The sequence below is a fragment of the Gorilla gorilla genome, chromosome 16 (assembly GCF_029281585.2).
Source record: "Gorilla gorilla gorilla isolate KB3781 chromosome 16, NHGRI_mGorGor1-v2.1_pri, whole genome shotgun sequence".
Classification (NCBI taxonomy): domain Eukaryota; kingdom Metazoa; phylum Chordata; class Mammalia; order Primates; family Hominidae; genus Gorilla; species Gorilla gorilla.
Genome location: NC_073240.2, coordinates 35,630,287 through 35,655,894, shown reverse-complemented (window position 1 = coordinate 35,655,894; position 25,608 = coordinate 35,630,287). Strand labels below are relative to the sequence as shown.

Genomic DNA, 25,608 nt, shown 5'->3' with positions numbered 1-25,608 from the left:
TTATTGCCCCAGGCTGGAGTGCAGTGGCGCAACCTCAGCTCACTGCCATCTCCGCCTCCTGGGTTCAAGCGATTCTCCTGCCTCAGCCTCCTGAGTAGCTGGGATTACAAGCATGTGCCACCATGCCTTGCTAATTTTTTGTAGTTTTAGTAGAGACAGCGTTTCACCATGTTGGCCAGGCTAGTCTCGAACTCCTGACCTCAGGTGATCCGCCCACCTCGGCCTCCCAAAGTGCTGGGATTACAGGTGTGAGCCACCACACCCGGCCTTGAATACTCTGTTGTTAAATAAGAGTCCTTTGCCTTCTAGAAACCTCTTAACTAGTACACTCTGGTATGATGTTTAATCCTGTTATGAACCAACTAAGTGGTTTTTATGCTTTCAAAAAGGGTGATTTACAGAGTAATTTACTTTTCCCAAAGTGTTTATTTTTATTTGAAATGTATGGACTCTTTTATTATGAAATGTAACACAGAAAACAGCATGAAACCAATGTATAGCCTTATGAATTATAGTAATAATTCATAATCACCACCTAGGCTGAAAAACTCCACGAACATTGTCAGTGTTCCAGAAGCTCTCTGCTTGTTTCTTTTCTTTATCATTATAATATGTAAGTATGCAAACAAGAACACTATAATTTTGGTTCTTTTTTAACTTTAAATAAATAAATAGAATCACACACTATGTACTCTTTTGTGGCTGGCTTCATTTTTTTTTTTTTTTGAGATGGAGTTTCGCTGTTGTCGCCAGGCTGGAGTGCAGTGGCATGATCTTGGCTCACTGCAACCTCCGCCTCCCGGCTTTGAATGATTCTCCTGCCTCAGCCTCCCTAGAAGTTGGGATTACAGGTGCCCGCCACCACGCCTAGCTAATTTTTTGTATTTTTAGTAGAGATGGGGTTTCGCCGTGTTGGCCAGGCTGGTCTCGAACTCCTGACCTCAGGTAATCTGCATGCCTTGGCCTCCCAAAGTGCTGGGATTACAGACGTGAGCCACTGTGCCTGGCGTAGCTGGCTTCTTTTGTTCACTGTTATTACTTGTTGTTTTAATCATCTGCTTAACAGATCTGGAAGTAGGTAGGTCAGAAGTTAATAATGTCAAGGCCCTTGTCAATCTTGTCAAAAGGTTTTATTGATTTTTTCCGTATGGTTGTGGTGGGGCTGCCACAGCTCCAGACCTCGTATTTCACACAGTTGTCCGAAAAGAGGAGGTTTTTGGGATAGGGGGGAATGTAATAGAAAAGAACTCTCATTTGTGTGGCCCCTTCTCTTTTTCTTATCATATTTAATGATACAGTAATAGATCCAGTTTATCGTACATAAATTATTCAACTTTGGAAGGATTTAATGAAATGCACGTTAAGTCTTTGGCACAGTGTCAGGCATAATGCATGCTCTCAGTAAATATTGGTAACTTAAAAAAATAACCATCCAAAAATCCTTCAAATTATTTATATTTGTGATTATTGTTTGTAACTTTTCATACTTATTTTTTATTTATTTATTTATTATTTTGAGACAGAGTCTCACTCTGTCACCTGGGCTGGAGTGCAGTGACGCAATCTCAGCCCACTGCAACCTCCGCCTCCTGGGTTCAAGCAATTCTCCTGTCTCAGCCTCCTGAGTACCTGGAACTACAGGCACACACCGCCACACCTGGCTAATTTTTTGTATTTTAGTAGAGACGGGATTCCACCGTGTTGTCCATGCTGGTCTCGAACCCCTGAGCTCAGGCAATCCACCCTCCTTGGCCTCTCAAAGTGTTAGGATTACAGGCGTGAGCCACCATGCCCGGCCTTCCATACTTATCTTTAAAATTCTTCTGACATGGTGTCTAGTTCATAGACCTGTTTTTTTTAATCTTATAAGTACACTTTCAGTTAAGCTGTTCACTTTATCTTTCTCAGAGAGTTCATTGGCAAAAGTATAAAACTCCAAATTTAATAAATACCGCTGAGATTGCTAGGAGAGGAATTGAATGTTTTTCAGACTGCTTTTGCTTTATTTTGACATACCAAGAGTTATTTTTCAAGGCCAGGCATGGTGGCTCATGCCTGTAATCCCAGCACTTTGGGAGGCTGAGGTGGGAGGATTACTTGAGCCCAGGAGTTTGAAACCAGTCTGGGCAACATAGTGAGACTTCATCTCTACTAAAAATCAAAAAAATTAGCTGGACGTGGTAGCACATGCCTGTAGTCCCAGCTACTTGAGAGGCTGAAGTGGGAGGATCGCTTGAGCCTGGGAGATTGAGACTACAGTGAGCTGTGTTTGTGCCACTGTACTCTAGCCTGGGCAATAGAGCAAGCTCTACCTCAGAAAAAAAAAAGACTTATTTTTCACTTGTCTAGTTATCATAAAGGAAAGTTGGCTGCTCTACCATTTTTATACATGAGGAAACTGAATTGCAGAATGTTTAAAAGACGTCAGGTGTGGTAGCTCACGCCTGTAATCCTAGCATTTTTGGAGGCTGAGGTGGGTGGATCACATGAGCTCAGGAGTTTGAGACCAACCTGGAAAACATGGGGAAACCCCTATCTCTACTAAAAATACAAAACATTTGCCAGGTGTGGTGGCACGTGACTGTAATCCCAGCTACTCGAGAGTCTGAGGCACAAGAATTGCTTGAGCCTGGGAGGCGGAGGATGCAGTATACCGAGATCGTGCCACTGCAGTCTAGTGTGGGTGATGGAGCAAGACTCTGTCTCAATAAAAAAGAAAAAAATAAACAAAATGTTTAAAAGACATTGTCAAAGTAACACTGAGTCATTACTAGAACACTGGTATTCTATCTTATGAGCCAGGATTTTCTGTCTTTTATCATGAGGTCCTATTTGTGACTGAAGAAATTTAATGTAGAGTTTTGTGTATAGTGGGCAGTGAGTGAATTCTGTTGTCTAACATACAGTTAATTCAAGTGAAATGTCTGCAGTTGGAGATTTAGAGTGTGTCACTCAAGATGGCCTATCCACTTAGCATCTTGGCTGGCTGTAGAAGCCAGTACTTTGGCAGTATTCTGTCTTTTGCATAGTAAAAACCTTCATTTCATTATCACTAAAGTTTTGTGACATTTCATGCTCAGTGAAACTATGTAAGAGATCAGAAATCAGTGGAATAGGATTTTTGACAGGATAGTGGTTTCCTGGGGCATTATAAATTCATAATACATGTATTTTTAATTTTCAAAGCTGGAAACAATTATCTAGTGACAGTGTTCTGATCTATTTCCAATATTATAAAACGATCAAGCTAAATTAGTGGCCATTTGTGTCTGCTTCGGGACAACATAAGTATGTTTTGGACAAACATGACTATATCATTGTTTATTCATATAAAACAAAGTAATTCTATTTAAAAAAGACAGTATATTAAAGACAAATATCTGATATTTCCTCCACAATATTTTAGTATTTTAAGCTCACTGTCAACACTAAGAAGCAAGTGAAACATCTGATTTTCACATTTGCAATATAGATATGTGTCCTGCGTGCTTTTAGGAAGGCATGACTCTAGCAAAGTGTTTCCATTTGAGTATTAAATGAAAACATGTTGGTCAGTGCTTAAGAAGTTGAACTGACATTGGAAGTTGTGATCTGATATTATGAATTTTGATAGATGGGTTAATATGGAAACAAAACATCCCTAAATGCATTTGTGTTAATAACTCTGAAACGTTTGTATTCTCTATTTTAAACATTTTATTTATTTTTATGTTTTCAGGTTTGCTATTAGAAAGATAATGCTCTTGGAATTTAGGTAAGTTATAAGGCATTCCGTTGATGAAAAAGATAATGTGATTTCAGTTTTAGCTAAATTTTCTGTGTTATTTCTGTGAGTGACTAAGAAAATCTAAATTTGTGAAGATTTATATTTCTGTGATTGGCTTATTTTGGAATATGTATATGATAGCCTTTGTTTTCAAAGATGATGGCCCATTGCCAGAATAACTTGTATTTTGATTTGTTTCTTACTTGTTAAGCTAGCATGTGGTGAATAATTTCTGAACTCAAACTTGGTTTCTGTAGTGATCAGTGGAGATAAATTAGAGTGTGTTCTATAGCCACTTTTTCTCCCTGCCAAGCTAAAATGTTATCATCAAGGTAGCATTGTTCCAGTCTAGCTACTAGTAACATAAATATTTCAGACAAAAGATAATGTATGATTTTTAGATTGCAAAGGTAGATTAGATTATGTTGTAACCAGATCTAGCCAGTATGCTGAAAATAAAAGCCAGGATTGTTGTTGATGATAGTTACATTTACCATTTCTCAAACAGAACACCAGTTTTGTGCTCACCACAGTGTTAAGCATTTTACATACAGAGTACTCACAACAATCCTGTGAAGTAAATACTGTCCTCTGTATTTACTGGAAACAGAAGCTGAGATCAGAGAGGTTAAATTCTTTGCTCTAAGTAATTGGCAGAGCTGGGATACCAATGTCTGATGCCAAAGCTCATGATTTTCCACTTCTCTACACTTCCTTGACATCTGGTTTACATCAGAGGTCAGGGCCTCTGTGTTAATAATTGTTACTCCTACATACACAGATTTGATCCTTACAAAAAAAATTACATGAAGTAGATGGTCTTATCGTTTTTCTAGAGGGAAATTGAAATTTATTATTATGAATTAACTAGTAAGTTGAGTGCCTCCTGTATCCTAAGGACTGTATTATTATTAAATGATCTTATTTAATCCTGACAACAACACCAGTAAGATCTTCCTTATTTTGTAGGGGAGAAAACTGAGGCTAGAAACTGGACCCATCTGGCCCTGAGATAAATATGCTCTTTCCATCATATCCTGCCTCCTTTCAAGAAGACAGATTAAAATCAAGAGGCTACCAATATGCAATTAGAATTAACCAGAATTCTAGAGTCCAGAAACCAAGAGAATTGCAGGAACTGAAGGAGAAAGCAACAAAACAGATTGAAAGCATCAATGACAGTGAAATTTTTTTTTTTTTTGAGACAGTCTCGCTCTGTTGCCAGGCTGGAGTGCAGTGGCACGATCTCGGCTCACTGCAACCTCCACTTCCCGGGTAGAAGCGATTCTCCTGCCTCAGCCTCCTGAGTAGCTGGGATTACAGGTGTGCGCCATCACGCCTGGCTAATTTTTGTATTTTTAGTAGAGACGGGGTTTCACCATGTTGGCCAGGATGGTCTTGATTTCTTGAACTTGTGATTGCCTGCCTCGGCTTCCTAAAGTGCTGGGATTACAGGCATGAGCCACCGCACCCAGCTGACAGTGAAAAATTTTTAATAGCTGAAAAAGTCAGTTGTTACCTTTCAGGAACTCTTATTTAATTTTATGTGACAATGTCATTTTCCCTGGGCCAACTTCCAAACATAACCAGTCTAAAGTTTGTTGTAGAGAGTAATTGATGGTTTCTTGCTAAACTGGAAAGTAAGATGGCATGGAGAAGGTAGCTGGATATAGGGAAGTGAACTGAGAAAAGGGTTTCCATGGATGAAAATCATTAGAGGAAGGCATTATTTTATATCAATATTATATAGAATTTGCTGCAATTGCTGAAATAGGATCAGGAAGTTATTGAACAAATCCTTAAGTTTGAAGAAAAGAGATGTAGTTTGGAGTCAGGACCATACCTTTGTAATCAGGCAAATCATTGACTCTCATTACCTCAGTTTTCTCATCTAAGAGATTTTAAGATAGGTTTGGAATTTGCTGTGTAGTCAGATAACACCCAAGATAAGACTTTACTCTTAACTGTGGCAAGCCAGTGACATCTGTGGGACATCTGGCAGAAACAGTTATAAAGATACTCTGGAAGCATATGTATTCCAACTATACTGCAGAAAACTCTATAAATAAAACCTTGGTAAAGGTGAGTTTATACTCCCAAATTACAGAGCACATTAGGGTAATATTCTCTACTATAAGCAAGAGTGAACAGCAGAGAACAAATATTTCCCCCCTGCCCCCACCACCAAGAACTTCAGATAATTAAATAATTGATACACACTGTCAAGTCATTATGTTTAAAATTATTATTGGCATAAGAGAAGAAATATGTGAGAAAGAAACAAGATACTAAAAATGGATAGACTTGGAGGGAAATGGAGATAAAAAATCATTGAAATTTAAAAACTCAATTAGCAAAATAAATAACATGTTAGACGCAGGTAAAGAAGGAATTAATGAACTAGAAAATAGATCTGAGGGAATGAACTAGAAAATAGATCTGAGGGAATTTACTAGAAAATAGCAAAGAGGGCCGGGAGTGGTGGCTTACACCTGTAATCCCAGCACTTTGGGAGGCCAAGGCGGGTGGATCACAAGGTCAAGAGATCGAGACCATACTGGCCAACATGGTGAAACCCTGTCTCTACTAAAAATACAAAAATTAGCTGGGTGTGGTGGCACATGCCTGTAATCTCAGCTACTCAGGAGGCTGAGGCAGGAGAATTGCTTGAACCCAGGAGGCAGAGGTTGCAGTGAGCTGGGATTATGCCATTGCACTCCAGCCTGGCAACAGAGTGAGACTCCATCTCAAAAAAAAAAAAAAGGAAAATAGCAAAGAGAAGTAAAAATGAAAAATACGAAAGGAAAATAAGGTATGTGGAGGCTAGAATGAGAAGGCTTAGTAGGAGTTTCAGAAGATTTTTTTTTTTTTTTTTTAGTTTTGGAGATGGGGTCTCACTCTGTTGCCCACATTGGAGTACAGTGGCACAGTCATGGCTCACTGCAACCTCAACCCCCTAGGCTCAAGTGATCCTCCTACCTCAGCCTCCTGAGTAGTTGGGACCACAGGTGTGCACCATTACACCTGGCTAGTGGTTTTTTTTTTTTTTTTTTAATAGAGATAAGGTCTCACTACGTTGCCCAGGCTGGTCTCAAACTCCTGGGCTCAAGCAGTCCACCCACTTTGGCCTCCCAAAGTACTGGGATTACAGGTGTCAGCCACCACACCTGGCCTCATTTTGTTTTAGAACTGATGTTTGTCAGGTATTTTTGGGTTTTCGTTTTTTTTTTTTTTTTTTTTTTGTGACGGAGTCTCACTGTTGCCAGGCTGGAGTGCAGTGGCGTAGTCTCGGCTCACTGCAATCTCCGCCTCCCGGGTTCAAGTGATTCTCCTGCCTCAGCCTCCTGAGTAGCTGGGACTATAGGCACACGCCACCATGCCCAGCTAATTTTTGTATTTTTAGTAGAGATGGGGTTTCACCATGTTGGCCAGGATGGTCTCTATCTCTTGACCTCATGATCTGCCTGCCTCGGCCTCCCAAAGTGCTGGGATTGCAGGCGTGAGCCACTGTGCCTGGCCAACTTTTACTTTAAGAAGAGCCTTAAAGTTAAAGGCCCAGTGTAGTGGCTCATGCCTGTAATCCCAGCACTTTGGGAGGCTGAGGTGGGTGGATCGATCACCTGAGGTTGGGAGTTCAAGACCAGCCTGACCAACATGGAGAAACCCCGTCTCTACTAAAAATACAAAAAATTAGCCGGGCGTGGTGGCGCATTCTTGTAATCCCAGCTACTCAGGAGGCAGAGGCAGGAGAATCGCTTGAATCCGGGAGGTGGAGGTTGCTGTGAGCCAAGATCACGCCATTGCACTCCAGTCTGGGCCACAAGAGCAAAACTCCGTCTCAAAAAAACAAAAAAAAAGCCTTAAGTAAGGGAATATCTGGTGGTTTGGTGGTGATAATTATGTATGTTGGCAACGTTTGATACCTTTTTATTTGAATTTATAGGACTGTCATTCTCCAAAGCTGTATTTTCTATATATAAATTTGTAGCTGGTAGCAGTGACCTAGACTGCAGGTAAATTTGTGGAGGATTCCAAGTTTTGTGTTTTTTTTTTTGAGATGGAGTCTAGCTCTGTTAGCCAGGCTGGAGTGTAGTGGCACAATCTCAGCTCACTGCATCTTCTTCCCGGGTTCAAGTGATTCTCCTGCCTCAGCCCCCTGAGTAGCTGGGATTACAGGCGTGTGCCACCATACCCAGCTAATTTTTGTATTTTTAGTAGAGATGGGGTTTCACCATATCACAACTCCTGACCTCAAGTCAGGAGTTGACCTCCACCCATCTCGGCCTCCCAAAGTGCTGGGATTACAGGCATGAGCTACCACACCCAGCCAAGGATTCTAAGTTATAAATAGAGATTTCCAAAATATTTTCAGAAAGTTGTAAATAATTATGCTTTTCTGGGTGAGTTATGCATTACAGTGAGTGGTGGTAACTAATGAAGTATTCTATGCTTTTTACTCTTTACAGCCAGTATCTTGAAAATTATCTCTGGATGAATTATTCTCCTGAGGTATCCAGCAAGGCCTATTTAATGTCAATCTGCTGTATGGTGAATGAGAAGTTTAGAGAAAACGTGCCTGCATGGGAGGTAACTGATTTAAATTACTTCATAGCTTTCATACTGACCCACATAAGCCATTACAAAGTGGCAGAACTTTTACTGATAGTGGTGCTTTTAGAGCAGAACTTTACCCAGTAATAAAGCAAATATTGAGAAAAAGAATGGGTATGTGAAAGATATGTTTTCTTTTGGTTTCAATACTTTCTTCAAATGATTTAATAATTTACTATGAATTGAAAATTTATGAATGTGAGTTATTTTTCTGCTTTGTGTTTGAAACAAAGAATGGTATATGTTATAACAACTTACATCAGGAGCTGGCAAAATGGAAATTATATTAATAAGTACAAATAGGCTGAGTGCTGTCACTCATGCCTATAATCCTGCACTTGGAAAGCTGAGGTGGGAGGATTGCTCGAAGCCAGGAGTTCAAGACCAGCCTGGGCAACAAAGCAAAAACTTGTTTCTTTAAAAAAAAAAAAAATTAGCCAGGCATGGTGGCATGAGTCTGTAGTCCCAGCTACTTGGGAGATTGAGGCAAGAGGACCACTTGAGCCCAGGAGTTCGAGGCTGCAATGAACTATGATTGCACCACAACACTCCAGCCTGGGTAACAGAGCGAGGCCTGTCTCTAAGAAGAAGAAAAAAAAGCGCAAGTATATAATGTTCAAATGAGATATTTTTCAGTGTCTTTTTTCACAAGAGGGAGTTTATATTTGTAGTTTTACATGAATAAAAAAAGTTACCAAAGTCAAGACAGATGCTTACATTATAATTTCAATGTTCTTTTGGTTTTTTTTTTTGAGACTGAATTTAGCTCTTGTTATCCAGGCTGGAGTGCAAATGGCGTGATCTCAGTTCACTGCAACATCTGCCTCCCAGGTTCCAGCAATTCTCCTGCCTCTGCCTCCCAATAAGCTGGGATTACAGGTGCCCACCACCATACCCAGCTAATTGTTGTATTTTTAGTAGAGATGGAGTTTCACCATATTGGCCAGGCTGGTCTCAAACTCCTGACCTTAGGTGATCCATCCGCCTCGGCCTCCCAAAGTGCTGGGATTACAGGCATGAGTCACTGTGCCTGGCCTGTTCTTTTTGTCCTTGATTTGGGATCTATTTTTCCTTTTAGAAATTTCTAATGCACTGATGTTTCCTTTTTGTGCTGGTGCAATAGAAGCTTGATCAGTAGGGATCCAAAATCTTTGTTTTCTTTGCCCACCATATAATGGTCACTTCATCAAGAGTTTCTTCTCTTCCAGTCAGACTTTTTTAAATGAAAAAAAGGAATGGATGCCTGTCATCTGTTTTGAGTAAATGGTCACCAAAGTGAAAAGGTGATAGAGTCTTTAAGATAAAACCATGGACACTTATCTCAAATATTCATTAAATGACTACCATCTCAGGGCACATTAGAGCTCAGAATAAACTATGGGTTTTATGTCACTATCAAGAGAGCCTAGGGGTTTCTTCAAGTTGCTTCAAGCTATTATAGAAATACAGAAAGGAAGAAGGAAAATTTTTTGAGCCAGGGAATAACCTGGTCAGTTTGCCTGTTATAAAGATCACTTTGGTGATTAGGCCTTGAAATAGAGAAATGATAATACAGATTTAGAGGATATACAGAGATGTAGAAGGTAGAATTGATTGAATTTGATAATCAGTTGAAGTAGCATTAGGAAAGGGTGTTAGTTTCAATAACCTTCCAGGCTTGGGCAAATGAATGTAATATATGATGGTGCCATTTACCAAGATAGGTAATAGAGAGTGAGGAATAATTTGGAGGATACAAAACTGTTGAATTGAATTTGGACATATTCAGTTTAAATTGCCTTTGGAATATCTAGATTAAGTCATCTAGTAGAGGAATCTAAGGTTTGAGAGCTCAGAAGAGAAATCTGGACTGCAGATATATATTTGGAATCATTGGTATTTAGCGGTTGAAGTAATAGAGGGAAAAGAATGAGGCTAGAACCCTACGAATATTGCGGTTTAGATAACAGGCAAAAGAAGAAGAGCCTTCAATATGGTGAAAAGGAGTTGAGGGTTAATAAGGGTCCATAGGACTTGACAGCCATACAGCTTCAGGAGAGCTTGTCTTAGAGAAGTGAATGAAAACAACTAGTGTAGACCACATGCTTGGAGCATTTGTCTGTGGCAGTAACTAGAAACAGAGGTAGGTCAAAGAGGCTTGAATATATTTACATTATTTACAAGTTAAGAGTAAAGAGCTAATATAAAGCAGGAGGGGCTGTTCTTGAGATTAATTACAGTGTGAAAACTACAATTTTTGCTAAAGATGTAGTTTCTTTTGTTTAAATCAGAGAAATTAAAACACTTCAGATCCTTAATAAGAAAACAAAGCCTAAGCTAAATACAGGCATAATCCACAGAGGAAAAACTAAAGAAATTAAAGCCATTATTTTATTAGCTAAAGGTTTCTGCAGCTCTCTCATAGTCCTGTCAGAAACCTGTATTTGACTTGCCATTAATTATAAGTAAGCACATGATGCTTCTTTTATACATATACAAATAACCCTTTTGTAATTATTTGTTTTTTTAATAGACTGCTAAAAGACCTACTAGGGCTTCTTTAAAGCTTAAGTGAGCAAGCCAATACAAAATGAATTTTTATTCTGTTTCTTTTCAGATTTTTAAGAAGAAGCCAGACCACTTCCCATTCTTTTTTAAACACATCTTGAAGGCGGCATTAGCTGAAACTGATGGTGAATTTTCACTTCATGAACAGACAGTCTTACTACTTTTTCTTGATCATTGCTTCAATAGTTTGGTACTTTTACTTTATATTTTGGGGTAATTTTCAAGTTTTCTTGTTCTTTTAGGTTGAGTTTAGATGAAATTACCTCTGTAGCCAACTCCATTCATCCATAATGGTAGGCAATAAGGATAATGCTAAAAGCTTGATTTCAGCCACTTATCAGTAAAACCATTTTATAAGTCTTTAAGATATGTTTTTATAAGATATGTTCACTTTTTAATAGATTTGAAATTGATACTTAATTTTTTCTATCTAGACTCTTAAGAAAAATGATTATAAGAACTGAAACTCCAAAGGGAGAGCACAAAAATGAGAAGCAGCAAGGAGACTGGTTATATGGAATTGGAGTAATGAGATCTGTGCCACAAACTGCATATACATACAGGAATGTAGTTTCATTACTTTTCATCATGCCTTATGCATAGGCTGGTTAGTCAGCAGGAGAGTTGTATTTTGAGTTGACTGATAAAGGCCAAGTGTAGATGATCGTTGAAAATGTCTTGTGTGTGATACATTTTCATCCTTCATAAGATTATCTTCTAAAAAATTAAATATTTTCAGTAATATTTTATTTGAGCTTTCCTATGTGATTAGCTGATAAATACACATATTTATTTAGTGCCTCTGAATTGATAATTCATTTACACCCATGCAGGAGGAATGCATGGAGTTCTTTCTTATTCTGAAGACTGAGTGTTAATAGATGGATGGTTATTACCTGTTTCCATGTACTATCTCACATGGATCTTTTAAAGGCATAAAAAAAGATTTATGATGCCTGCACTGGATACCACTGTTATCTCTTTAACATTTATTTTTATTTATTTATTTATTTATTTATTTTGAACATAAACTCAAGATTTTATTGTCTTCATAATAAAAGATGACACTTAGAACTGAATCACTTGGCCCTTTCTCTTCTTATCTCCTCCCAGTTCAAAATGCTTGCATCTTTTAATAGCCAGCATTCTCTTAGATCTGCAGCTGGGCTCAATGCACTCAAGCCTTAGCACAATCTTTGTAGTTTTAGCCTTTTTCCAGAAAATTGGCTTAGTTTGCCCACCATAGCCACTCTGCTTCCTGTCATAACGCCGCTTTCCCTGGGCATACAGAGAATCCTTGCCCTTCTTGTACTGTGTCACTTTATGGGGTTGGTGCTTGCCACACTTACAGAAAGTCCAGCGGGTTTTAGGGACGTTAACCATGCTTGCGTGAGCGTTATCGGCACAGAAAGCCTCTTTAACATTTATTAAACTAAACAGAACAAATAGAAATATAAATAGATGTGATTTTTTTATCAGAAACTAAACAGAAACAAGATTTTATTAGTATTAGTAATTTGGTGATAGTTTTAGCCAACTTACCAAACTAGTTTATTATTGAAATGCTTTATCTTTTAAAATATGCAGTCAATTCTTATTTGAGGTAGTTGTGTTCATTTTATAAAGTAGCTATGAACATTGAATGAGCTAATGCTGAACCATTACTCCTTGGGGAAATACAGGGTTAGGTTCCTGCAAGCCTTGGTCATGACATTTTACAAACTATCAATACATAGCGTTATTTTATGTGTGTTTCTATTTAAAGACAGCTTATTTATTGTATATTGTTGATTCATTAACCATGAACTCACTGCCAACAGCACTGTAATTATGCCTGAACGAAGCTTATCTAACATACGTATTTACTCTGTAAGACATATCACAGCCTTCTTGCACCCATGAACATCAGACAGCACTTCAGCCTTGGGCTTGTTGCCATTTTAAACAGCACAATCATCAAAAAGCACAAGCGTGCCAAAAAAAATAGTACTCAATCGACCACAAAAAGGATACTTGTTTCTTATAGTATGAGAGCTGAGAATGAAGCAGAGCATCTGCTCAGTCTCACCTGAGAATGTGCACGTCAGACAACTCAGATTTTTGTTTGGGCCATCTGGATGACTGTGAAAGCACATGGAGTGTTGATTTTGGGGTTACAAATACATTTTTATTAGTATATGAATTTGCAAATACAAAATCTGTAAATAATAAGGATGGAGTCTTTTTTAAAGCATTGAACTTCTTAATATCAAAATATTAACTTGAAAATATTTGTGGCATGTTTTCCCTCCAGGACTTAAAAAGGCAGTATACTTCTTATGTAAAGACTTAGGTAGAAATGCTGGTATGTTTATAAACTTATTTTCTTCATGCCCTAAACAGGAAGTAGACTTGATACGAAGTCAAGTACAGCAGCTTATCTCCCTCCCAATGTGGATGGGCTTACAGCCGGTAAGTCTCTAATTTCAGAGTCTTATGAATGTATGTGTTATAAGTAGAACATGTGGTTTTAGTCTGTAGCCTTAATCTGGATATACAAGTGGTAGCTAAATACCCCTTTTCTTAGAAAAGCCACTTTGCTTAACTTTTCATAGATACAGTTTTTATTTTAAAGTTTTTATGTGCATTTGATGTTTAACTTAATTTTAGTAATATAAAATGAATAAGGTAGTATCTATTGAGCTTATAGAGAAAGGGGGTTAATTTAGCAAAGTATAGATGAGACTAAATGTGGACTTGAATTTTTTTTTCCTTGATTAGAGTATATATATATAGCTGTAGGAGAAGATCTGGATCATACCTAATATTAATGACTTCCATTTTTCCATAAAGTCTTTATTGGGTAATATGTGCAGGTACCAAAGCCAAATTAATACATCTTAGGTAGTTTAGTTAAAACTATCAGATTTCAGTGTAATGCTTTATTCAGAATTTCATTTCCTGCACGTGGGTGTTTCTGCATATACTCAGATATGCAGACTCATTTATAAGCACCAGTTGATGGGGATGAAAACATAAGGCAAGTATAAATAATTAATACTAAGTTAAAAAGTGGCAAGTGCTATAAGAGAGAATATGCTGATGTGGACATTTCCTTATTTACTTGTGATTGCTGTTTTTTGTGCATTGTTTCAGACTCATATTTTTCAAACCTTAGTGATTATGCTAAGTGTTGATGCATATATTTTTCAGACTTAGCTCTTTAAGTTTTGAAATAAAAAATTAATTGATTATTGAGCTTACAATCTTGATTTGTATTTTTATTAACAAGAGCTAGAGTTGAATAATTTTTTAAAATATCATTATTCATTTCTTAATTTTCAGGGTTTGTCATGTTATTTTCAGGTTTTATCAAATTGCTCTATTTTGTACTCATATATTAGAAAACTAGCAAATAGTTGATCTAATCCTTATCCTTGTAAACTTTGAGGCTACTGGTAATTTAATAACACATCTCTTCTTCAGGCACGATTGGAATTAGAATTAAAAAAGACACCTAAGCTAAGAAAATTCTGGAACTTGATTAAAAAGAATGATGAAAAGATGGATCCAGAAGCAAGAGAACAGTATGTTGGCAGAGCTTCATTTCATGTTGGCTTATTATGCTGGATTGTGGACCTTAGATGATGTTGACTGGTTTGTTGTTTCCCTTTATATAGTGCTGAGCGCAAATAAATTATTACGATAAGTGCTTTTACCTAGACTGTCATTAAGAATATTTTCCACAAAGATCTAAAGCAGAAGCCAGAGCATCATGCTTTTCTTCTTTTCCTTCTTTCTGTGCTGCTAAGTATATATAGTTGACCCACTGTTTTTCTCCCTGCCTATTGTCCCTCTCCCTCATGGATGGTTCTCAATTTTCTCCACTATCTTCAGGCTATTAATATAACTTCTCTTTCTTTTTCTTACTCCTTCACTCTTTTTTTATTTTTTTGAGACGGAGTTTCGCTCTTGTTGCCCAGGCTGGAGTGCAATAGTGCGACTGTGGCTCACCGCAACCTCTGCCTCCCAGATTCAAGCGATTTCTCTTGCCCCAGCCTCTGAGTAGCGGGGATTACAGGCATGCGCCACCACGCCTGGCTAATTTTGTATTTTTAATAGAGACAGGGTTTCTCCATGTTGGTCAGGCTGGTCTCAAACTCCCGACCTTAGGTGATCCGCCTGCCTCGGCCTCCTAAAGTGCTGGGGATTACAGGCGTGAGCCACCGCACCCAGCCTAACTCTAAACTTCTTACAAGGCTTTCAGAAGCTTGCAGCTGTTTCTTGTGACTCTTGCAAATCACTGGACTACTCTAGTCATTGCTTCTTTAGCATTTCTTTCCTAAGTCCCTTTCCTCTTCACTCCACTTAATTGAATATTAACCATATAAACACTCTTCCAGACCAACTACTTTAGATCATACTGCTTTCATCTGAACTCCTAGAACACGTGCTCTGTGGTTTTTTTTTGAAACACCAGCTGTTTATGTAATGATTGGGATATGTATAGTAGTTGAGGACATAGGTTCTACAATCAGACTTAGCTAGATTCCACACTCAATTGCTGTATGACTTTGGGCAAGTTACTTCACCTCTAAGCCTCATTGTGAAATCTGGACAGTAGTACCCATTTCCGAGGACTGTTAATCAATATTAAATAAGATGTGAAGTGTTTAGCATAGCTCAGATCCTGGCAAAATGCGTGCTTAATTAATGTCAGGCAGTTTTATTAATCGCATACTGGCATGTATTACTAATTGTGTTCATAATATATGACTTGTTATTGCAAGTAGATTTTAGCCATTGCCCTTCTTTGTATTTCCAGCAGGACTGTTATAAGCATTTACAGCTGTACGATACTTGATACATGTCTGTTCATTAATGGATATATCTTAAAGTAGTAATGAATAGAAAATTATTTTTTAAACATTTGATCTTTAGCTATTGTAATACTCTATTATACTTAAACGTTAAAATATAATATTGTTCATCTCATTTTAACTACATTAAATGTGAGATTTTTAATGGTAAGGGCAGACTATAAATGGAATTTTGAAACTTCTTTCTTGGTCTGACTTGTAAATCACAAATGAAAATGTTTGGCTGGGAGCTGTGGCTCAGGCTGGGCGCCATGGCTCATGCCTGTAATCCCAGCACTTTGGGAGGCCGAGGCGGGTGGATCACAAGGTCAGGAGTTCAAGAACAGCCTGGCCAAGATGGTGGAACCGCATCTCTACTGAAAATACAAAAATTAGCCAGGCATGGTGGCAGGCGCCTGTCATCCCAGCTACTCAAGAGGCTGAGGCAAGAGAGTTGCTTCAACCTGGGAGGCAGAGGTTGCAGTGAGCTGAAATCGCGCCACTGCACTCCAGCCTGGGCAACAGAGCGAGATTCCACCTCAAAAAAAAAAAAAAAGCAGAAAAAAGAAAACGTTCACGGTGAGAGAAGGAGGTGCTTGCTTAGGTGGCTTATTAGGTCAGTAATGTGACTCTCCTTTTCTTCATATAGCACTGTATTTACATAGAAAGAAGAAGCTGTATATTGAAGTTATAGTCCCAGCTTCACAAAGAAATGAACAGTTGAACAGTATTGGAAAGCCGTGGTCAACATTTAAAATTTACTTTTGAAATGACTATTCTTCAAAAGTAATTGGTCAATGTTCTTTCTGATTTTAGGGCATATCAAGAGAGGAGATTTCTTTCACAACTCATCCAGAAGTTTATCTCTGTGCTGAAATCAGTCCCACTGTCTGGTAACTATCTTCTTTTTTACTCAGTGCATTTGTGAAATTATCATATAGCTGCCCCTATAGTATTTACTCATTTCTAATCTAAAAACTGTTCTTGGAATGATTTTAAATTGTATTGGCAAAGTGTATGTCCTCTCCTTTTTAAATACATTACCAGTGTGAGTATTGGGACTGCCTTTAAGGGTTATTTTATTTTATTTATTTATTTTTTGAGACAGAGTCTTGCTCTGTCACCCAGGCTAGAGTGCAGTGGCATGATCTCGGCTCACTGCAACCTCCCCCACCAGGGTTCCAGTGATTCTCCTGCCTCAGCCTCCCGAGTAGCTGGGATTACAGGGATGCACCACCATGCCCAGTTACTTTTGTATTTTTGGTAGAGACGGGGTTTCTCCATGTTGGCCAGGCTGGTCTCAAACTCCTGACCTCAAGTGATCCATCCACCTCAGCCTCTCAAAGTGCTGGGATTACAGGCATGAGCCACTGCGCCTGGCCTAAGGGTTATTTTAAAGGCACCAGTGTGGTTATTGAAATATTCCTTTATGTAGCAAATATTTTTATCACCTAATTACTAGATCCAGGTCCTGTCTAAGGTGCTGGGATACAGTTGTGAAGAGGAAAATTACAGACCATATTTGCATGTTATTTGTAATATGGTGCTGAATAGTGTTTTTAAGTCCTGTTGATACTGTTGGAGGAAAAAAGGAGAAATATTACTGAGATATGAGCTAAAAGCCTAAATAGAAGGATTTTCCTCCATTTATTGATTTAAAAAGTAAGTATATATAGAGTATATACTATATTAAAGTTATAAAATATAATTAAAATATAATTGTTTAATTATTATTATTTTTTTTTTGAGACAGAGTCTCACTCTGTCAGCCAGGCTGGAGTGCAGTGGCACAATCTTGGATCACTGCAACCTCTGTCTCCTGGGATCAAGCAATTCTCCTGCCTCAGCCTCCTGAGCAGCTGGAGTTACAGGCGTGTGCCACCACGCCCGGCTAATTTTTGTATTTTTAGTAGAGACAGGGTTTTACCATGTTGGCCAGGCTGGCCTCAAACTCCTGACCTCAGGTAGTCTGCCTGCCTCGGCCTCCCAAAGCGCTGGGATTACAGGCGTGAGCCACCACGCTCGGCCAATTGTTTAATATTTTTAAGTGGAATATAATCTAAGATCAGCTGTATAGGTATACCATATTTATATAGGTATACCATATTTATATTTTTGCATCAGAAAGTACAGCTTTTAAAAACACACAATGGAATGAGTTATAAATGCTGACCCTCCAAGTAATATTTTACAACTGAAAATCATAGCTACGATTCAGTGAGGAATTGATACCAATGCAGTAAATCAGTTGTATCTGACTTAGGGCACAGTACTACTACTAGCATTAGTATAAAGAAAATGTTTTGGCCGGGCGCAGTGGCTCATGCCTGTAATCCCAGCACTTTGGGAGGCTGAGGTGGGTGGATCACAAGGTCAGGAGATCGAGACCACAGTGAAACCCCGTTTCTACTAAAAAGACAAAAAATTAGCCAGGCGCAGTGGCGGGCACCTGTAGTCCCAGCTACTCAGGAGGCTGAGGCAGGAGAATGAGGTGTGAACCCAGGAGGTGGAGCTTGCAGTGAGCCGAGATCATGCCACTGCACTCCAGCCTGGGTGACAGAACGAAACTCAGTCTCGAAAAAGAAAAGAAAGAAAACGTTTTATGCTTATAATCTTAAGTCTCTTAATGTTAGTATATCTAAATCTTTCCACTAAGTGCCTTCAAACCTGGAAAGAGGACTAAGATTGGGTTTTCTTGGCACAAAGAATAACATTGAGCGCTTTGAGCTACTAACGTCTATAGAACTAATGTCTGTAATAAAAGTTGATATCTCTAACTATGGAATGTTTATCTAGGGTCATCTAGGTTTCAAAAGCAAGAACATAGGGCCTGCAGTAATTTAACAGCCTGTAAACCACTTGCTGTTGCCACTATTGTTTATATACTGTCAGAAAACACCTTTTTTTTTTTTTTTAAAAGATGGAGTCTCATTCTGTCTCCCAGGCTGGAGTGCAGTGGCGCAATCTCAGCTCACTGCAACTTCTGCCTGCTGGGTCCAAGTGATTCTCCTGCCTCAGCCTCCCAAGTAGCTGGTACTACAGGTGCACACCACCATGCCCGGCTAATTTTTGTATTCTTAGTAGAGATGGGGTTTCACCATGTTGGCCAGGCTGGTCTTGAACTCCTGACCTCAAGTGATCCACCCTCCTCGGCCTCCCAAAGTGCTGGGATTTCAGGTGTGAGCCACTGCACCTGGCCAGAAAACATCATTTCTTAATCTTGAGTTTTTATCAAAATTTGTCAGCTTGTTGGCAAAGGAACTAACAGGATGAAGACAGTAATTTGCCAGTTCAGAATGGGTATGAAGATAGATGGATTGTGTAGTTAGGAAACAGAAGGCTAATTTTTTAAAGATTTTAAGAAGGATTGTAGTTTCCTTTTTAAAATAGGGTCATTAAAAACGGAATGCCCGGATGAGTTGTTGGAAATCTGTGTAGGATAGTCTGAGATGTTAAGATTGCTGTTAGAAGGGAAAAAAAGTTACAGTATAGCTGAGACAAATGATAAGGATATATTTGTGTCTGAAATTGGGATAGCAAGGTTTCTACCTTAGGCAACATGCCCAGTAGGACCAGCTATCATAAAAAAACATGCAACTTTAGTCACCAGAGCACCATGCATTGTTTTCTAATTTTAAATAGGCCATTTCCAGTAATTTCTCAAGACGTAAATAAAGATACAGAATTCAGAATTTGCTCACTCTTTTAGTTTGGGAAAAAATGTTTTCCTTTGACAGTTACAAGAACAAAAGATAGCAACAAAAGGTTGGTTCGAATGGATTTAATTTAAAAATTGCTCCTTTAAATTGTTATTTTAAATAACTGTATATGTATGTCTCAGAAAACCTGGGTTCCAGTTCTAACCAACCATTCTAGCTTTACACCTTTATCAGGTCATTTTCTCTGATCATGTTTTTCTACCTAGAAAATGAAGATCTAGAATAGATGCTCTCAAAGGTCTTTTCCAGCTAATAATTTCTATACTTCTGTTATTTCAGGGTTTGGATTATGGGCATATGCTAGCTGAAAAAGTTCCAGTTAACATTTCTGTATATATTAATCACAAAAGTATTCACATTTCTTGCTTTACATTAAGCTTTCCGTTTTCCTGTACACTACAAATAAATAAATGGATTTTTATGTAAGCATTTGTAGGATGCCTTCTATAGGTCTGGCACTGGGTGTTAGTCACTGCTGCAAGTTTTTAAACTAAGTAGCAACAGGAAACCTAAAATTATCTTTGTTTTAATTGAAACCAACTTGACAGGATGGTTTTAGTTGGCAAAATGGTAGACCATTTCCTGGCATTAGAAAAAAAGCTTTTACTCTGAAAATATTTCATGCCCCAAGGTTGTAATTATTTAAAAACAAAAATAAATGTTTGTAAAAATAGTATATTATGCTCATAAATAGTATATAATAAGCTAGTGATTTAAAAGGTATTTTTATTGTTCTTTGTGTCATTGGCATTCTAATGTTAAAGTAATACATGTACAGTGGAAAAAAAAATAAAAATTACCTCTCTAATTTTCAGTGCACTTTAAAGGTGTGTGTGTGTACATATACATATGTGTGTGTTTATACATACGAGAAAACTCTCAGAAGTTTAGAATGTAAAGACAATAAGGAAAGTGAAGCAAAACCTGATATAAAACTGCCTTCTAGTTTTTATATCTCTAAGTTTTTTCAAAATCTAATTTAATACAGATTTTTAAAGGTTAATACTTTTAAAATATCTTTGCAAACCTGATTTTTAAAATGTGCTTCTGACCCAAGCTAGATCTTTTATTTTCTCATATTTGTAGAGCTAAGTATCAGGGTAAGGCCTTCCTTAAAAAAATATATATGTGAGATCCTCATTCTAAATCATAGTCCAATTCTGATGAATAAAAGACAATTGACTTTATTTAAGTTATTAAATAACTGCCAGTTTTCAGAAACAGCATGCAAAATGGCCTAGTAAGAAAATTCTATCATGCGTTCTCTCTTATGTCTAGAACCTGTCACTATGGACAAAGTTCATTACTGTGAAAGATTCATTGAACTTATGATTGATCTAGAGGTAAGAAATCTACAGTGACTTTTTTGTTATATAATCATTAGGGGGTCTAAGATTAAGCATATGACCATATATGAAGTATTTTTTTTCTTTCCTTTTCTTTTCAATACATATGTATATGTTTATTATATATTTCAATTTCTCACATTAATGAGAGAAAGGAAAGGTATATATTTCCTTTCTCTCATTAATTAAAATATATTAAAGGTAAATATGTATATATTTATTATATACATATGTATTATATAATACTACAATACATATTGGGTGCCCATGGATTGTATAATAATATATTATTGTATACAATATTTATTAATATAGATTATACATTAATAAAAAATTAATATACAATACAATACAATACAATACAATAAAAATACATTAAGAAAAGAAAAATTCCTTTTCTTTTCCCTTTTCTTTTCTTTTCTTTCCTTTTCTTCTTTTCTTTTCTTTTCTTTGAGATGGGGTCTTTCTCTGTCACCAAGGCTAGAATGCAGTGGCGCTGTCTCGGCTCACTGCAGCCTCCGCCTCCCAGGCCTCAAGTGATCCTCCTGATCCACCTCAGACCCCTGAGCAGCTGAGACTACAGTTGGGCACCACCATGCCCAGCTAATTTTTGTGTTTTTTGTAGAGACGGGGTTTCACCATATTTCCCAGGCTGGTCTTGAACTCCTGGGCTCAAGCAATCCTTCCACCTTGGCCTCCCAAGTAGGAGGATTGCTTGGGATTATAGGCGTCAGCCACCGTGCGTGGTCTATATGAAGTATTTATTCATCACCTCAAACTGGTTTTACTTTGTACATGTTTCAAGGTGTCACTTAGAGAAGGAAGTCACGAGTAATTGGCCCTTCAGGTTTTCAAATGACTGACTCATCTATCATGGGCTGTTGTTTGTAGAAAAAACATTACATAGTATAGTTATTAAACATGAGTCCAGCAGTGACAATTTATTTTGTGTCATACTTTAATACCCCTCATACAGAGTTTTCTGTAGTGGATGAAGTCATGGGTTTATAATTGTCTCTTTAAATAATCTCACTTTTCTAAATGTGCCCAATGTTTGTGAAGAAAAATATAGCTGTTGTGTTCAATTTTTTAAAATGAAGATTCTTAAAAAAAAAAGATTTCATACTCTTAGGTGCAGGATTTGCTGACAAGTTCAGACACAGAATTGATGTAGTTCAGATTGAATTGATTTCCTTTCCTTTCTCTCATTAATGAGAGAAATTGAAAGAAAATCTGTTCCTTGTCTGGAGAAGTAAGGTGGTTTTTTGATATGAGTATTAGCATATTGGACTAGCAGTCATTCATGAGATCTTTCAAATTCTAGCTCTGCCAGTAACTAACTTCTAACTTCTGAGGATCTCAATAACTTCATCTATAAAATGAGGGTATTTGATTAGATTAGTAATTTTCAAGCTGTAGTGTAGGGGAACATGAGGAGAGGAAACAAAGACAGGAATCTCCACATAGGGATTTGTATTTCCTTTTTTCTCAGAGCAACTCCACTTTTAAACTTACGGTATATATTGGGATTTTACGTAGGATTTTGTTGGAAAACTACTGGCCAAGATGATCTGTGAGATTCCTTAGTGCTAGATTTTCTTTCTTTTTTTTTTTTTTCTGAGACAGTCTTGGTCTGTCATCCAGGCTTGAGTGCAGTGGCACGATCTTGGTTCAGGACAACCTCTGCCTCCTGGGTTCAAGCAATTCTCCCTGCCTCAGCCTCCCGAGTAGCTGGGATTACAGGCGCCCATCACCACACCTAGCTAGTTTTTGTATTCTTAGTAGAGATAGGGTTTTGCCCTGTTGCTCAGGCTAATCTTGAACTCCTGACCTCAGGTGATGCACCTGCCACGCCAAAGCGCTGGGATTATAGGCATGAGCCACCGCGCCCGGCCTTTATTTTCAATTTTATCTTAAAAGTTCTTTTATCATCATTATTGTTTTTAAAACCAAAAACATTGCCACTGTGTTTATTTGCAGCAAGAACGGGACCTCTTGCATTGTATACAGTGTGCCTATTGGAAGGTTGGAGGGTACCTTGTATGTGATTAATACTTGAGAGTTAAATATCAGTAGATTTCACTTCTAGCTGTGGAGAATAGATGCAAACTTACTGTTATGATATTTGTTTTTCCCAGGCCCTGCTACCCACAAGGCGCTGGTTTAATACCATCCTGGATGACTCCCACCTTCTGGTTCACTGTTACCTTTCCAATCTTGTTCGTAGAGAAGAGGATGGCCATCTTTTTTCCCAGGTGAATATTGATGTATCTGAACGTATTTATTGTTTTACTTTCTAAATTGATCTTTTCTTTGCCACACAACTAGGAGTATCAGGGCATAACACAAACTCCTAGTTATTTTAAAGTCATGTCTTAATATATAAAATGAATGTATTCTTATATAGGTTGCCTCTAGTAATTATATAACTTTTTGTTAATTATGTATGATTTTTATTATTGGACTAAATTATGATTTGGGGAATACAGTCACACATGTTCACAAGTTTTGATTTTATGTGAAATATAGTAGCTGATGAGCATTAATTTTAAATGAACTGTGCCCCAATAGTATGACTCTTTCTATAAGATGATGGTGACAGATAGTTGATCATGTAGAAGTATACGTGCTGCCTTGAATAAGGAAGCTGCAGATGCACTTAACTTTGTTGTCTTGGGTAGGAAGACACAGTATTTTACATTTCCTGTTATGTCATGCAGAAGAAAGCATTTCTTTTGGTTTTGTTTTGTTTTGTTTATGGAGACACAGTTCGCTCTGTCACCCGGGCTGGAGTGCAGTGGCAGTGGCATGATCTCGGCTCACTGCAACCTCCGCCTCCTGGGTTCAAGTGATTCTCCTGCCTCAGTCTCCCCAGTAGCCGGAATTACAGGCATGCACCACCACGCCCGGGTAATGTTTTGTATTTTTAGTAGAGACAGGGTCTCACCATGTTGCCCAGGTGGTCTCACACTCCTGAACTAAGGCAATTTGGCCACCTCGGCCTCCCAAAATGCTAGGATTACAGGCGTGAACCACTGCACCCAGCAGAAGAAATCATTTTTAACAAACTTCTAATGCTATCTTTCAATGAGATCATAGTTAGAGATACAATTTTGGTATGTGTTTACATATCCCCTTGTTCTTTTATATCTGGGAGCATTCCTCTTATTCTCTTTTTAAATTTCTGTCTAGTGATTTGCCACATATATTAAAATATATTAAAATCTTAATATCTGATCTGCCATAGATTAGATCTAAAAATAATAAAGATTTGGGGTGAGTGCAGCCAGTAGGCTCTGTTGATGCTGCTGCTACAGGGGAGACATCAGAGCCTCGTTAGCAAGAGAAACTAAGCCAAAGGACTTTGATGGCCATGGAGAAAAAAGAATAACTTAGCTTTTCCTATCTTAGTGTTTTTCCCTAAAAGAAGCAGCACAGCCGGGCGCGGTGGCTCACTCCTGTAATCCCAGCACTTTGGGAGGCCGAGGCCGGCGGATCATGAGGTCAGGAGATTGAGACCATCCTGGCTAACACGGTGAAACCCCGTCTCTACTAAAAGTGCAAAAAATTAGCCAGGCATGGTGGTGGGCGCCTGTAGTCCCAGCTACTCCGGAGGCTGAGGCAGGAGAATGGCGTGAACCTGGGAGGCGGAGCTTGCAGTGAGCCGAGATCGCACCACTGCATTCCAGCCTGGGTGACAGAGCGAGACTCCGTCTCAGACAAAAAAAAAAAAAAAAAAGAAAAAAAAAAGAAGTGGCGTATAAAAAAGTATCTCCAATTATGAATTGCAAAACCTATAGTGAGAGACCTCAGGAGTTCCCTCTGGTGCTATAGCTTTGTAAGTTTTCAGTGATGTAGATAGATAAGATAGATTTTGTTTGTTTCATTAAAATGGTGGGCTTCTTTAGATTATCTCCTTAACGTCTCTTAGGTATTGGGATTGCAGTATAAGTTTTTCTTTGCAGAAGTAGACCACGTATATGAAATAGATTTAACAATCTATTCACATACTTTATTTTCATGTAACTAAAACGTTTTTAGTTGGATGTTCTAAAATTTTTTTTGTAATGTTTACATTCCTGAGTTTTTTCAGCACCTCTGAGAAACTGTATGAACCTGTTTATTATTTTAAACAGTATTGTGCTTTCTTGCCCTTATATTCATATGATTTATACATGTAAATGTGTTTCTTCAGCTTTTGGACATGCTTAAATTCTATACTGGTTTTGAAATTAATGACCAAACTGGAAATGCTCTGACAGAGAATGAGATGACCACAATTCACTATGATAGAATTACTTCTCTACAGGTAATTAAAATACATTATAGACTGTGTATGCTCCATAAGGTTTTATCATACTGCAATTTAGGTTTTGTATAGGTACAGATTGAAAACCATGTTAATTTAATAGTGTTTTTATATTCAACATTTTTAACGTTTCTTTTTCCGATGAATTCTTGAAAAATAAGACTTTCTTTTATAACCTGTCTAAATTCTGTGAATCAATATACTGATATTTGCTACTCAGAAATGTTAGTTACTGGGCCAGTTTGGTGGATTTAAATATTAGCTCTGCTGTCAGTTTTATTTTATTAAAGAGTATTTCAACATATGGCAGGGGGTGTGTAACCATTTTGCACATTTTTAAGATGAACACATATGATGGGACTGAAATTTACCAGTGTAGTTCAGATACACCCAAAAAAGTATCTTCACTTGTTTTCTTTTGCTGATCTTATCTTGTTCTTGAGCTCCAGTTTCTCTGATGGCAGAAGGAAGT

At 37.9% G+C, this 25,608-nt stretch overlaps 2 protein-coding genes across 6 annotated transcripts in view; one reads left to right on the top strand and one right to left on the bottom strand.

Annotated features, from left to right (window-relative positions):
• AQR (aquarius intron-binding spliceosomal factor) overlaps positions 1 to 25,608 on the top strand; it is a 109,301-nt gene that overhangs the window by 13,177 nt on the left and 70,516 nt on the right. For all 5 annotated transcript variants that reach the window (XM_031002200.3, XM_055363249.2, XM_055363248.2 and 2 more), the window contains exons 4-12: positions 3,719 to 3,754; positions 8,233 to 8,353; positions 10,974 to 11,114; positions 13,307 to 13,375; positions 14,390 to 14,490; positions 16,579 to 16,655; positions 20,760 to 20,824; positions 22,966 to 23,082; positions 25,023 to 25,136. In XM_031002200.3, the coding sequence (XP_030858060.1) occupies positions 3,719 to 3,754; positions 8,233 to 8,353; positions 10,974 to 11,114; positions 13,307 to 13,375; positions 14,390 to 14,490; positions 16,579 to 16,655; positions 20,760 to 20,824; positions 22,966 to 23,082; positions 25,023 to 25,136 (841 nt within the window). The remainder of the gene's footprint in view (positions 1 to 3,718; positions 3,755 to 8,232; positions 8,354 to 10,973; positions 11,115 to 13,306; positions 13,376 to 14,389; positions 14,491 to 16,578; positions 16,656 to 20,759; positions 20,825 to 22,965; positions 23,083 to 25,022; positions 25,137 to 25,608) is intronic.
• On the bottom strand, positions 11,927 to 12,307 carry LOC101152497 (large ribosomal subunit protein eL42-like). The gene has a single exon (XM_019011149.4). It carries the CDS (start codon positions 12,305 to 12,307, stop codon positions 11,993 to 11,995), a length of 315 nt encoding a protein of 104 aa, XP_018866694.3. The 3' UTR covers positions 11,927 to 11,992.

Coding starts and splice junctions, on each gene's coding strand:
- LOC101152497 (XM_019011149.4), bottom strand. CDS start 12,307: ATGGTTAACGTCCCTAAAACCCGCTGGACTTTCTGTAAGTGTGGCAAG.